Source organism: Lepidochelys kempii, chromosome 5 (genome assembly GCF_965140265.1).
Source record: "Lepidochelys kempii isolate rLepKem1 chromosome 5, rLepKem1.hap2, whole genome shotgun sequence".
Taxonomy (NCBI): Eukaryota; Metazoa; Chordata; order Testudines; family Cheloniidae; genus Lepidochelys; species Lepidochelys kempii.
In genome coordinates this window covers 25,373,509-25,389,290 of record NC_133260.1, presented here as the reverse complement: position 1 = coordinate 25,389,290, position 15,782 = coordinate 25,373,509, and the positions used below count along the sequence as shown (strand labels likewise).

The following is a 15,782-nucleotide window of genomic DNA, read 5'->3' as shown; positions in this document are numbered from 1 at the left end:
AATTTAAAGATGAATGGGGCAGCTTCATGCTGCTTTATTTACATTGTCATCACCATGAAAGGAGACGCACAGAACCCTGAACTCAGGTCTTCGCATGAAAGGCACTACTTCTTCAAAGACTTATACAAGTGCTTAACTTCACGCACTATGGCTAGTCCCATACAACAAGTGTAATATCACATGGGTATATGGTCAGTGTAGAATAAATATAAAACTATAAAATTAAAGTTACTTTAAGTTTGGTGAAAGAAATATGTGTTGTAAAGAAAGGTCATAATTAGCAAGTGAAAGAAAGGCCTTGAAAATAATGAGTTATAAGGCCAGAAGGAACGAAATAGGGAGGATGTGTGGTTCAAAAAAATAATTAATGAGATAAGGGAAAGTTTCTAAAAAGATAGCTTCCGTCTGATAGGGGAAACTGCAGGTTGTTTTAAATAATCTGTCTTTAAAAGACCCAAATATACAGAGGCTATAAAAATAAAAGACTCAATAATAACGTTTGTGGAACTGGAATCATTTCAGAGAATGCTATCATGGGATGGAGGTCCTGGACTTCAATCTCATACCTAGCAGCCTAAATTTGGCCTCCTATCCTTCCCTATATCATTGTTACGACATGTACCACAAACACAGGCTCCTCCCCAGCACTACAAATAAGTCTGTCAGGATGTCTCGAGAGATCTGCAATCTTCACATCTGGCAGACAAGTCATCATGTGGTTCTCCTGGTCATTGCAAACCCAGCTATCTAGGTTTCTAATGATCAAATCCCCCATTATTATTACCCATCTCATCCTAATAACTGGAGTTCCCTCCCACGAAGAGGTATTCTCAGTGCAAAAAGATACCATGACATCATCTGGAAGGAGGATCCCAACTATGGGATCATTTCCCTCCGCTCCACTTTGATGTTTTCCGTTCCTGAGACTTTCATCCTCCTTAACAGCACAGAGGCTGTCAGACTTGGGGTGGGACTGCTCTCCTGCGTCCCGGAAAGTTTCATCTATGTACCTCTCTGTCTCCCTTAGCTCCTCCAGTTCAGCCACTCTGGTCTCCAAAACCCGTACGCAGTCTCTGAGGGACAGGAGCTCCTTGCATCAAATGCACACATATGCCACCGGCCCATAAGGCAGGCAATCATACATGCTGCATTCAGTGCAATAAACTCTGTTTCTGGACTTCTGCCTGCATTCTCTTTTTACTCCTGCAGTTCTTTCCTTTCTTGTTGTTGTTTTTTTTATTGGGAGTATTTATTGCCTTAAGTTTAAAGAATACTAATGAAGTGTATCTAGCCCTCCCACCCCCACTCTAAACTCCTTTGCAAAACTCCCCGGTTAACTGCTCCTGGTCACTAGCTCCTCTGGTCACTTAGGAGTGGGCTTTTTAAACCCCTTGTCTCGCTGTGTAGCCCTGCCCCCGGTTAAGGGTTGATGGGTACTAAAGGACATGGGGATCAAAGCCTCACTAAGAAACTCTCAGCCTTGCCCAGCAGGCTGATAGCTCAGTACACAGTCCCCCAAACAAACAGACCACGCTATATACTTCAGTCAAGCAGCAAACACACACACTAAGGACAACAAACTCACCCCAACTCTGAGGCTAAATAAACTTGAGGGGATTGTGGGGATTAAGGGGAGTAACTGCAAAACCCATTTTGAGACACAGCATTCCCCTCCACAAAGCCAGCCATCTTTGTCTACTCCCTACCCCTTACCAGCACATAGATCTTGTGCTTAATTTGTGCAAGGACTTGCCAGGGCTGAGCCTCTGCACCTCTAGGCTTGGCAGTTCATAGCCCTGGCAGCTCTGGGCTTGCCGCATCGATTATGAAAGTAAAAAAATTGCTTGAGCCCCAGCACCTCTTTCATTACAAATTAAGCACTGCCCAGATCTAAGATCTGGCTAACTCTAATGCAGCCATGCAAGAGGTTTGGGGAATCCTTGCCTCCCCCTACTTCCCAGCACAGCCACTTTAGAAAGTCACAATCTAGTTCTAAATATTTAACAACTTTTACTGAATGCACAAAAGAAAGATTTTAATCATTTAACTTCATTATTATCTGTTTTAAACTTACCAAGTGACTATGCCTCTTTGAGAGCTAGCCATGTATAAAGTTTGAAATTTTTAAGTTCAACCATTTTTTGGGGGCCAGATCTTCAGCTGGTGTAAAACATCTTAGCTTCATTGACTTCAGTTGAACTTCAATGACAGCTTTCACAATTTGAGGATTTAGTATAATTATTTCTCTCTATATATAGCTATATATTTATAGATATAATTTTTCTCCATTTACCTAATAAAAACATCTGAACAGAGTTTGTTCAAAGCCCCCCAAAACAGAAATATCACCTGAGGACTAAGATCAAACATGCAAAGTTCCAGCACACCAGTGACTTCCCACTTGATATTCCCAGCTTCCCAACATCATTACATGCTATAGCAAAACATTTGCCTCTTAGGACTGCTGCAGTAAATCACCCTGACTGCTACCATCATGTAAGAGAAATGTGAGATAAGGATGACATCTCTAGGTTTTTGAATTATAAAAAGTCGAGCTCTTTCTGTAATTCTGGGTGAAAAAAATCAGATAGCTAAAGACTGCTGTAAGGGTGCAATTAAACAACAAATTGTTATTTTATTTTTCCATTTAGATACTTGCAAATTGGCAATTCTGCATGCGAGACAGCACATCGGCACAAATACCTCACCTCTTGTGCTTCGTGGGCTATTAGCTGTTCCATTAACATCTTCCGTCGTCTTTTTTCTCGTTGCTCCCGGGCAAAACTGTCTTCCTCTAGACGTTTTTGAATTTTTCTTATATATTCATCATCTGAATAAGTGCTCAATAATTCAGTAGTTCTCTGGGCTGTGGTGTCTGGAGCTGTTATGTCTAATTCCTGTATCTGCAAGGTGTCCTGTACAGTGCTAAGAAAATACATGTTGAACATCAAAAGAACGGCTACTTAACCTTACACTAAGTGTGATTCTTCAAGAGGTGTTGTCAATGTGGATTCCACTCTTGGTCACATGAGCCACATGCATATGAGTTTGGATTATTTTGGCCACTGGTGTCAGTTAGGTCCACACCTGCACCCTGAATGTCCTTGTGTCCCCCATTTGAGGGCTTAGCAGGCCCAACCATTCCCTTGCCAGTACAGAATCCCAGAGGATTAGGACTACACAGGATTGGGGAAGAAGGGTGGGTCATGGAATCAAAATGGAAAACACATCTCAAAGAACCACCGTTTTCGGTAAGGCTAGTAACCATTCTTCTTCCTTTGAGGGATTGTCCATATGTATTCCACTCTTGGTGACTAACGAACAGTTGTCTACTTGGAGGTGGGTAGTAGGATCAGTCTCAAAGAGTCTACCAAACAGTAGTGTCTTGTAAATGTAGTGTCCATTAGCTGCCCTACAGATTTCAGAATTAAGGACATTCTTCAAACAGGCAGCAGAGGCTGCCTGAGATCTGGTGGACTTGGTACATCCTGTCAGCTCACTTGGATGTGGCCAAATGGATGCTGATGAGTGCTACAGATCTTTTGAGGTGCCACCTTTTGAGGTGCCAACCATCCTTTGTTTATAGGCATGGTAAGCCTGCCAGGTACAGAAGGGTACATGATGTCCAGAGTTTGTGAGTTTTCGCCTACACCATTTCTAATCTGAGCCTGCTGGGCTCTGATTGGCTGCTTCCGTGTAGCCTCTCTAGGCAGGCCTAGAGGACCCATCTTCACTGACCCTTTCCTAAAGCGCAGTGTAGTAGGACCACAGGGCTTGTATAGCTAAAGTCTCTGCCAGGAGGAATAAGGCTGATAAGATATGAGTACTGGGGCGAGGGACTGACAGTGAGGGAGGGATACCAAGAAGGATGTTCCCTGTGAAACCTAGGTTGTTTCCTACCATAGACAGATACCTCTCCAGAGACTCTTCCTGATTTCCATTGTACTACCTAAGGAAGAAGAGTACGGGGGGAAGGGGAGCAGTTTCTATTATACCCCACTGTGGGCAAAGAAAAGGACTACACAAGGGAGGGGCCATCCTGTCAGGAGCTCCCTGGCTCTGTTGTGCTTTCCTTAACTAGGTAGGGAGTGAAATTGGTACCAGAAATACCTCCTTAACATTCTGTGGCTGGTGACTTAGTTCTCATCACCCTAAACCTTTCAAGGAAAGTAGACTCTGGTACTGGACCCCAAAATAAATCACTCATACCATATGTTCCCCGGATACCAACATAGTAGGTATTGATACACTGGGCACCAAGGAACATGCTTCCAAGGTTGCCTGTACAGTACCAAAGGATTTGTACTGAGAGAGATAGGGCCTGCAGGTTTTGTGGGTACTGCCAGCACTCTTAACAGTCAGTACTGGCATGCTAGAGGGACCATCTCAGGCTATTTTCAGCCCCTGCACTATTGAGCCTGACACTACTAAGACTTATAAGTTTTGTGCCTCAACTCAGTAGGCACTAGAGAAGGTGATCTATTCTTTGGCCAGCTCAGGAGTAGTGTTTCTTCCTACCCTATCAGAGGTCACTGAAGAAAGGAGGCGGCAGATGACTGGGGCTTCTTGGTCAGTTTAGCTTTGGGTGGAATCTTGACTCACCCGAGGGCTCATGGAGAAAGACTGACTGAGGTCGAGCTGCCTCCCTCCTTTTGGTGTCCAAGGAGGCTTACATATAGCACACCAAAAGGAACAATTTTAGGAAGACTTCTCTCACTTTTTGAGCCTGTTTAGAGAAGAAGTGACATATAGTACATTGTTCAGGAATACATCCCTCTCTTAAACAAAATAGGCACCTAGAGTGTCTATTGTTAAGTGGCACTGAAGCTTCACATCAGACACAGGTCTTAAACCCCAGAGATTTTGCTTCTGCCATTTTGCTAGTGCCCATGAATACAGGGTGATTCTAGCTGTAAAGCAAAACCTGACTAAAATAAGATTTTTTTATTATTGTTATTTGTGTTGCCAATGGGCAGCAAGACTAACAATTAACCCTAAATTCACATAATATGCAGAGAAGCAGGTGCACACTGGAGGGTTCCATCTTCCTCCCACAGGTGCTAAAAAGGAACGGATGGATGGTTGGGCACACTCAGTTCTTCATGGCCTCCGGGGTGAGGGCACAGAGTGGGCAGGCATGGCCTCAACAGACCCTGCTGGCCAAAAGAACCTGGTCTTGTGTGCCTAGGGTGCAAGAACACCGAGTGGAATCCTTGTGGATTAATCACTTGAAGATTATATATTGCTTTACAGTAATAAAGTTGCTGCCTCCCTGCTCTGCCCCTTCTGACTAACAAACAGTTGTCCCCTTAGTTCTGATTTTGGGGAACGAGCTTTTATCACCTCTTTGAAACCAGTATGTTGTTTTTGTCAGTGTGGCTATTTTTTAAAATAGACAGAGTGCCTATATCTTTAGTGGGTTTGGAGTGGAATTAATTAACAGAGAAAATATTCTGTTTAATATATACAGTGCAGCTTTAATTTATGTTGGTTTTATCATATAGCTGTTCAAGTGGTGTGTTATGTGTTTGAAAGGTATTTTGTTTCCTCAGTCTAAAAACCATACCAGAAAAATGTAAGCACCCCAAGTAGAAAGGCACTGAGTAGCTCTTGAAGCCACTTTATATTATTTTCAGTCTCCTGCTAAAGCAGAGGTAGGGCATACCAACAGCAGGTGTCTTTCTTCCAGGGCTTCTTGATGCCCAGTACATACAGTTTCTCAACCAGACAAATCATGTGCTGTTTCTATTTTATTCTGTTCTATTCTACATAGGCTCTTGTACTGTGCTCATCACGGCAGTATCTGAGCACCTGCTTCTATAGCTATTTTATGCAGGCATTAAGGTTCTAGGAATATGAAATTGGAAGCTCCTTGGCAAGGCCAAATTAGAGGAAGAAGTTCATGTTGAAAAACATCTTCAGATGACTAGTGAGAAATACAGTGATTAAAATCAATAATTAGATAGCCTGAAACAACTCTCCTCTGTCGTAATTACACAAAAAGTTGTTCTCCAGTGAAAAATAAAAGTTTTAGAAAAATCAACTAAAAATAGGATACTCATGTGCATAAAATATCTGCCTAAGTATGAAATCTGGAAACATGAATCTTAGTCTATCACATTTAAGGAATTCTTCGCCCAAGAAAACAGGGGGAACTGATGGATAAATTAGCTGAACTGATCCCTGTAACCCACTGCATGTGGGCAGTCTCATTGATTCACTGGGACTACTCACATTTGCAAAGTTAAACACATGCTTAAGTGTTTGCAGGATCAGAACTTCAGTGAGGCAAGAGTTCATGTGCACTCAGAAGTAGCCCTACCTCATTCAAGCCCCAATTGTCCACAGACTAATGCATTCACTTAACTTTCCATCAGCTTCAAGGAAGTAACTGTGTGCGTAAGTCTGTGCAGGATTAAGGTTTCAATATATACAGTGAAAGATCTTAATCTTTATGCATCTTCACACATAATGCAGTGACAGCAGGACACTACTACTTTTTTTAAAGTCAGTGTGAATACATGATGTATGTTTTAGACTCTTATTAGTTGGCCAAAACAAAACAGATTATCACAGTACCATGGGAAGGCACATGTCCAATTTACAGATTATTTCTGTACAAATATTAAGTTTCTACTCTAAAGCTTTTTTGAGAGAAAAAATGTGGGCTACTTTAAAAAAAAATGTACTCATACTTTCCAAACATTCTTTGAGACAAGACCTGGAAAACACAAGCCTAAAAAGGTGAAAGTTTGAGAAAGTTATAAGCAACTGAGAAAGGCTCTTTAGGGATATTAATTTCTATTTGTCTGACTGCAAAATTTAAAAGTAGAAAATGAGGTATACTTCATAATAAAAATGACAACAGTTGATAGGGAGTGAACAGTTGCATTAATAGAACCACAAAACTAGTGGATATTTCTTTTTTTTCCCCTGGTGACCACAGTTTCATTGATGTTAACTTGGTTCAAACATTACCTGTCAGTGACTTGTGTGCTACCAGAAGTGGGGCTCTCTTTCCTCATAAATGTCTCAAACTTCTTAATTTCCACGTATACATCCTAGAGAAACAGCACAGACATTTCAATTGTCTTACCTTCCCTAAAACCACAAAAGATGGATTCAACTATTAACAATTTGAATTTGTACTGTAATTATTATATAGAGAATTTTTAATGTCATTTTAATGCCTTAAAACAAATTATATTAAGAACATATTACGTATCAGCTAGTCCAGGGTGACAGAAGACAAGCTTTTGTCATGCTCCTATACACTCACTTCACCGTATTTTCCTCTTTTCCTACATAGAAGTCAACCCATTGTAAAGACAGCATCTGGAGCTTTACAGTCTTCCATTCTGCACAATATAGTTTGCTGGACTACTAAGTCAGTTCAAGTCCTGTGAAGAGTTCATTCCAATCAGGGTTTTTTAAGTATACTGTTCTTTGCCAAGTATGTTGTAATTTGGATTCAGTAGCCCAAACTTAGCCTTATTTTACATCCTGTGTAATCCAACTCATTTAGTAAATTCCAAAAGAGACTAGGACTAACTAAATTATCTCTCTTCCCTCTCCTGCACCCCACCTCCCGCTGACCGCCTTCAAACTTCTCAACTAGATTTGGTTGTACAGAATGTGAGTCAGGGTAAAATCTGTCCCACTTAGTCTTAAGTACAACATGATCCAAATTTCTGAATGGGAAGCATTCTCCAAAAAGCTTTAAATGTATTACATGCTGTAGTGTAACATAAAAGAATCCAGCAAAAATATCTTCAGTCTTCCTTGCTTTGATATGAGACAGCTACCAGTTCTAAATCTTACTAGTATTTTTGTTGTCAATGACACTTATATATAGCATATTGTAAAAGAGTTAATAAATTACAGAAGTACAACAGTCACAAATCGTAAGGAAATGACTAAGGGCTTGATACAACTTGCATTAAAGTCAACAGGAATTTTTCCGCTGACTTCAATGTGGCTAGAGTGGATCCTAAAATATTACCAAAGATTAATTTCAGGCATGGTTCTGTACTACTTACTCTGGAAGAACTCTCATTTATGTCAGTGAGAGATTTCCCTAAGTAAAGTAGGCAGGATCAAGCCCTTAGAGGTTACTGGGCCAGACTCACTACTGCATTAGGCCAGTTTTATGCTGATAGAACGAGGAGTACTTGTGGCACCTTAGAGAGTAACAAATTTATTTGAGCATAAGCTTTCATGGCTTAAAGCCCACTTCATCAGATGCATGCAGAAGAAAATACAGTAGGAAGATACACACACACACAGAACATGAAAAACTTTTGTAGTGATAATCAGGATGGCCCATTTCAAACAGTTGACAAGAAGGTGTGAGTAACAGTAGGGGGAAAATTAGCATGGGGAAACAGTTTTTAGTTAAGTAATGACTCATCCACTCCCAATCTTTATTCAAGCCTAATTTAATGGTGTCCACTTTGCAGATTAATTCCAGTTCTGCTGTTTCTCATTAGAGTCTGTTTTTGAAGTTTTTTTGTTGAAGAATTGTGACTTTTAGGTCTGTAATTGAGTGTGCAGGGAGGTTGAACTGTTCTCTGACTGGTTTTTGAATGTTATAATTCCTGACGTTGGATTTGTGTCCATTTATTCTTTTGCGTACAGACTGTCCAGTTTGGCCAATGTACATGGCAGAGGGGCATTGCTGGCACATGATGGCATATATCACATTGGTAGATGTGCAGGTGAACGAGCCTCTGATAGTGTGGCTGATGTGATTAGGTCCTATGATGGTGTCCCTGGAATAGATACGTGGACACAGTTGGCAACGAGCTTTGTTGCAAGGACAGGTTCCTGGGTTAATGGTTTTGTTGTGTGGTGTGTGGTTGCTGGTGAGTATTTGCTTCAGGTAGGGGGGCTATCTGTAAGCAAGGACTGGCCTGTCTCCCAAGCTCTGAGAGAGTGAGGGATCATCCTTCAGGATAGGTTGTAGATCTTTGATGATGCATTGGAGAGGTTTTATTTGGGGGCTGAAGGTGACAGCTAGTGGCATTCTGTTACTTTCTTTGTTGGGCCTGTCCTGTAGTAGGTGACTTCTGGGTACTCTTCTGGCTCTGTCAATCTGTTTCTTCACTTCAGCAGGTGGGTATTGTAGTTGTAAGAATGCTTGATAGAGATCTTGTAGGTGTTTGGCTCTGTCTGAGGGGTTGGAGCAAAAGCGGTTGTATCTTAGAGCTTGGCTGTAGACAATGGATCGTGCGGTGTGGTCTGGATGAAAGCTGGAGCCATGTAGGTAAGTATAGCGGTCAGTAGGTTTCCAGTATAGGGTGGTGTTTATGTGACCATCTCTTATTAGCACTGTAGTGTCCAGGAAATTGACTGCTTGTGGGGATTGGTCTAGGCTGAGGTTGATGGTGGGATGGAAATTGTTGAAATCATGGTGGAATTCCTCAAGGGCTTCTTTTCCATGGGTCCAGATGATGAAGATGTCATCAATGTAGCACAAGTAGAGTAGGGGCATTAGGGGATGAGAGCTGAGGAAGCGTTGTTCTAAGTCAGCCATAAAAATGTTGGCATACTGTGGGGCCATGCAGGTACCCATAGCAGTGCTGCTGATTTGAAGGTATACATTGTCCCCAAATGTGAAATAGTTGTGGGTGAGGACAAAGTCACAAAGTTCAGCCACTAGGCTTGCTGTGACATTATCAGGGATACTGTTCCTGAAGGCTTGTAGTCCATCTTTATTTGGAATGTTGGTGTAGAGGGCTTCTACATCCATAGTGGCCAGGATGGTGTGATATATGCCATCATGTGCCAGCAATGCTCCTCTGCCACGTACATTGGCCAAACTGGAAGGTCTCTACGCAAAAGAATAAATGGACATAAATCAGATGTCAAGAATTATAACATTCAAAAACCAGTCGGAGAACACTTCAATCTCTTTGGTCACTCTATCACAGACCTAAAAGTCACAATTATTCAACAAAAAAAACCCTTCAAAAATAGACTCCAACGAGAAACAGCAGAACTGGACTTAATCTGCAAACTGGACACCATTAAATTAGGCTTGAATAAAGACTGGGAGTGGATGAGTCATTACACTAACTAAAAACTGTTTCCCCATGCTAATTTTCAACTGTTTGAAATGGGCCATCCTGATTATCACTACAAAAGTTTTTTTTCTCCTGCTGATAATACCCCATCTTAATGGATTGGTCTTGTTAAGAATTGGTATGGCAACCTCCATTTTTTCATGTTCTCTGTATGTATCTTCCTACTGTATTTTCCACTGCATGCATCTGATGAAATGGGTTTTAGCCCATGAAAGCTTATGCTGAAATAAATTTGTTAGTCTTTAAGGTGCCACAAGTACTCCTCGTTCTTTCTGCTGATACAGACTAACACAGTTACCACTCTGAAATCTGTTTTATGCTGATGACAAGTTTCAGAGTAACAGCCGTGTTAGTCTGTATTCGCAAAAAGAAAAGGAGTACTTGTGGCACTTAGTCTCTAAGGTGCCACAAGTACTCCTTTTCTTTTATGCTGATGTAATTGTTGAAATCAGTTAAATCAACTGTGCCATTCGGTATGCATATCATCTCTAACAGTAGATTTCTACTATGAGTTTCCTTGCTTTTCAAAATTTATTGTTACTAAAACTTAAAGTAAAAGAGTTAACACTTACCTCTGCTTCTTTTTTCTTTTTTAACAACTTTTGGGCTTCAATAGCTTTCAAGGTACGGTTTGGTGGTGGTTTTGGAATCTGTATAATAGCTGCTTGAATCCTGGCCATTATTTCATTTTGTCTCCTTCTTCCCTTACGATGCTGAATATCCAGTATAAAATCTGTTCAGTTACTTGAATGTATGTAAAAATATACTGTACAAGCATTGTAGTTCATCCATAGAAAAATTCTTATAAGCAGAAAGTACTTGAACAAACAAGTTCCAATCTTGCATGTAGTGCTATAAAAACTTACAATTAAACCATTTTTCTAAAAGTAGAACATTAAAAAAAAATGTGAAATCAAACAGCCCATCTCTATATATTGTGTATAATTAAGTCTTAAGGACTGTATTTTGAGTTCTCCTGATTTGTCATCCCCTATGCGCATGTGAACAATCTTTTCTCTGGGCCAAAAACAGATTTTGTAAACTAACTTTCTAACTCATCAACAGTCATAGCAACATTCTAGCACACTATGGCTCCGCATGTGGTTGGTCCACGTTGGGGGAGGGAGGTATACTATTCAAACAACAGTATCAGAAGGTGTATGTCTTCACAATGCAGAACGCCTCCTGGGGCTGGTAGTAGTGGGGAATAGTACACAAAGAAATGTTCCTTGCTACATTCTTCCAAAGATGCATCCAGGAGTCATTATGCAGCTTTACTGGTATGTTGGAATCAGGGTCTTCATCTCATCCCCTCCCTGTGCAGATAGGCACCCCCAGCAGCTTGTAGCATCGCCAACCCTGCACTCCCAAGTGCTCACAGCCACGTCTTCCCTCCCCACCACTGTGAAGGTGCACTACTCTGTGGCCCTTCCCCATTTTGTGCCACCACAGAGGGAGAGGGATAGACCTCAGTGTCACACTATTTTTATTTACTCAACTCCATTACAGATAATACCAGTGTGCCTCCACAAAACATGACTACTGATCTATCAGATGGAGGATTTTTTAATAATCAAAATTTGTAATATGTATATTTTTAAAATTAAAAACTGGTAATATAATAATTAAAGACTTTCTTCTTTCACTGACAATTGCATATGTTAACATTTCCCTTTTTTCATTTCTCTTCTTTCTCTGAGAGAAAGTTGCATGGACTCTCACCATTTTTCCTATGTCTCCTCTGCTTTTTTTGCATTTTTTTTTGTCTCTTCTACTTTCCCCTTTCACCACCCTTAGTCCTCTCTCTCAAAAGGCTTTTAAAATTAAATTGGATAAAATAATATAAGCTGAATCTGAAATTAATACTCCTCATTCAACAATTGATTGATAAAGGACTGAAGAACCCCATCCCCCAATGATATTGAAGTGCTGCTCTGAACTGAGGGAAAAAACAGTATGTTGAAAGGCTTCCTATTCTCTTCTAAAATTTACTTTTTTTCCCTCTTTAGAAGCAACGAGTACCCCATGTGATATCTCTGAGTAGCATTTCAAATACAGTCAAGCACCAATTCTCCTGTGCCTTTTTGATCAATTGTTGAAGCTATCTTCAGATCCAATCTTTTGGACATCAATTGAGATTATAAAGTAGGAAGAGGTAAAGCTGCATCCGTGGGTCAGGAGGTGGGATAGATACCAAAGTGACACCTTCAAGCAGAATACATTAGATTAGGTATACATGGATAAGAGTTTGAGGTTGGGTGGAAAAAGCAATTTACCTCCTGAGATTAAACAAAAAACAAAACAAAAAAATCAACCCCAAAAGGGACCATTATATCAAAGATAAGAGAAGCGTGATTTTAAATGTCATTTACATTTTTTGGTAAAGAATATTTAGATGGGTAAGGATAGTTTTCTTTCTTTTCTTAAACTGATAAGACCCACTTTATAATCATAGAAGATTCTTCACGTTACATGTCATGTTTGGATATTACAACTTTTCATGTGATTGTGGCATTTGCCCTTTATCCTTATTTCTAACAATTCACTTGAGTGATGACAATATACAAACACACCAAACACTTTAGTGTGTGTGTGTGTGTGTGAGTAAATATTAATATTTTAGGTGATTTATAAAATACTATTGGTTATACAGCCACATCTTTATGTTTGTTAAGAGTGTTATACTTTTTCAGCTTCTCCATCAATATGTACATGTGGAGCAATATAAAGGGAATTAATGCCTTCAACAGGACTAATAAAACACATAAAGTTTACATAAGTAAACATCTGCAGGATTGGATTCTTGCTATGAAAAAATAAATTGGCTTTTCACCTTTTCAATGTCTTGGGCTCTTTGCTCCTCCTGGATTTTTTGAACTTTCTGTTGTTCTGCAAACTGTATACGAGCTATTTTATTTTCCATGTGCTTAGATTTCATTTCAAAATGCTCTGAAACCTGTTGCAGTCTCAAGTCAGTCTGCCGTGGCATTAGGTTTCTAAGACGCTATGATGAAATAATGTTTCAAGATATCTCAGAGTTAGAAACAGTAACACAAACATTACATTTAAGCACTTAAACATTAAACTACTGTACCTCCAAAACTCAAAACTGTCCTAAAGGGACATTTAAGAAAATAGTTTTGAATAGGCACTTCCCATATACTGATGTACGCAGAACAACAGCCAGATATACAGGATTTTTTTTTCCAGAAAAGTTGCCAGATTTTCTGCAATTGACATAGAGAGTTGTAAATTACAGAACGGCAAATGGTATTTGAACCCATGAAGTCAGTCAGTTGCAGGAAATGCTGAATCAGGTGTTCCTTATTACTTTAGCTGCACCTCTTTTCCCTTTTTGGTTTGTGCTATCCACATACAACCTCCTTGGTGAAGGGATATTATGGCTGCTCCCACTTTCCTTGAGGATCGTTCTGCCAGTGAAGTCCTATGTCTTATTTTGTGCCATCAAACACATATAAACAAGGGATAAATTTGGTTCACAACATACAGCTTATTTAAAATTGCTCACCCTCATGAGGGAGTGTGGCCTGCTCTCAGAGAGCACTATTAATGAGATCAGGGAGTGTGTGCTCTGGCAGGACCTACACCTCTAACGCTGTTCTCAGTCTTCTGCTCTTTGCTCAATTTCAGCATGCAAACTGTACTGCCGAGAAGAATAAGATGGCAGCTGCTGTAAAACTACTGACCTGTGCTGTTATTTCCTTTGAGGCAAAAAAGAAGCCTGGGGAAGAAAGTAGGCAACAAATGGAAAGAGGCAAAGCAAGTAAACAGAGAATCTTGAAGCTGATTGGCCTGCCTATGAATCAATGAAGGGGATGGAAAACTAAGCATCTGTCACAGACACTTCACATAGGTACTCTTTGTTGAACAGAAGGTTGAGTTAAATGAGCTGAATGCTTTTTTGTTTGTTTGTTACCAAAAGGTATATGTAAATGTGATGCATTTTAGTCTGTTGATTATCTAGTGATGTATATGACAAACTTAATTAACCTACCTCTCGATACAACTCACTCTCAATGCCCTGGAGCTTTGCAGGTGCTGCAGGTCTCATTGCTTCCATGGCGACTCCCGTGAGCCCTGTCTTTTTCTTTTTTTCTAGGGCAACATACAGTTGATACAAAAGCTTGGTTGCAGCCCCATGCTGTTCAGTCATGATATTTTGGGCCTCATTTTGGTCAAACTGCACACCAAGGAGTTGAAGTGTTGGTTCCAGGCGAGAAAAATTGTTAAGTTTAGAGTTTGCAACCCTATATGTTTAAAAAACAAAACTATATGTAGTATGGTATTTTGCTACTATAAAGTACTATGTCACTTTGCACTTCATAAAGTTTATTTTCATAGATCTTAAAGCCCGAAGGGACCACTAGAAACACTACCTGAAAGTCCAAATTGCTGCAGTAAGCACTGTGACGATATATACCACTATATCAGGGTATATGGAAAAAAACTGACTCTGAATAAGAGTTAAAAGTAGGTTGTAATGTGCATGGTGAATACAGAAATAATGGATTATTCGTTGATACACTCTCAAAAGAAACAATTCAAAATACGAAAGCTCAACTGGAGTCTAAAAGCAATCTAGGATTTTTGTTAGATTTATTTTAAAAAGGTATACGACTGGTTAAAAAAGCTCTTTACTTAGATTGTACTGTGGATAGTGCTTTAATCTAGCTAGCATGGTTAATAGTGAAGACACGGCAGCAAGGACTTCACTGCAGGCTAACAACCCAAGTACGTACCCAGAGTCCCTGATGCACTTGTACGGGGGCAGCTAGCCTGTGCTGAAATGTGTGCTGCCACGCCTTCATTACCACAGTAGACCCTCAGAGTGATGAACACCTCGGGAACAGAGGTTGTTTGTAAGTCTGAAATGTTCATAATTCTGAACAAAACATTATGGTTGTTCTTTCAGAAGTTTACAACTGAATATTAACTTAATATAGCTTTGAAACTTTATTATGCAGAAGAAAAATGCTTCTTTTAACCATCTCTAAACAAAACAAACAGAGAAACAGTTTCCTTACCTTGTCAAATCTTTTTTTTAAAACTTTCCCTTTATTTTTTTTAGTATTTGCTTTTTTTTTTGGTCTCTGCTGCTGCCTGATTGCGTACTTCCGTTTCCATATGAGGGGTGTGGTTGACCAGTCAGTTCATAACTCTGGTGTTCATAACTCTGAAGTTCTACTATACTGTTATCTGTGCTAAGTAGATTAAAGCTAGCACAAGTATGCCTACCTGTTCTCCAAGCCCACCTTAATTTGCTAAGTGGATATGTCATTAGATAGAAGTTCTACCCTACTACTTCCTATTTCATTGGAAGAGTTTACTACAATGTCCTTTGCCCAGTCAATGGGAAACTTACTGTAAATTCCAATTCCTGCATAATTTACATCAGAAGTGAATTCTGACTGATACGTTAAAAAAATGAGGGACATGCCTCTGACTGATACTTGGCCCCTTACTCCAGTCATGTTTTTTAGGAACAGCAGGAACAACTGCTTATCTGAGGAAGAGCAGCAGACCATTAGCTGGAAGAAGGTTCAGAAGCCTACATAAGTGTAGTACACTGAGATGCGGTGATGCCTTCAGTTTAATTCTGGGCTGCTACCATAAAGTCATCCTCTGGGAAGAAAACTCCCGATGCAGGAGACTGAAATGTTTCTGTTTCCACAAACC

At 40.1% G+C, this 15,782-nt stretch overlaps 1 protein-coding gene across 3 annotated transcripts in view; it reads right to left on the bottom strand.

Moving 5' to 3' along the window:
- Nucleotides 1-15,782, bottom strand: part of SPEF2 (sperm flagellar 2) — a 61,551-nt gene that overhangs the window by 38,052 nt on the left and 7,717 nt on the right. For all 3 annotated transcript variants that reach the window (XM_073343745.1, XM_073343743.1, XM_073343744.1), the window contains 5 exons: nt 14,101-14,353; nt 12,919-13,089; nt 10,658-10,798; nt 6,979-7,061; nt 2,709-2,925 (listed from right to left, as the gene is read on the bottom strand). In XM_073343745.1, coding sequence (XP_073199846.1) covers nt 2,709-2,925; nt 6,979-7,061; nt 10,658-10,798; nt 12,919-13,089; nt 14,101-14,353 — 865 coding nt within the window. The remainder of the gene's footprint in view (nt 1-2,708; nt 2,926-6,978; nt 7,062-10,657; nt 10,799-12,918; nt 13,090-14,100; nt 14,354-15,782) is intronic.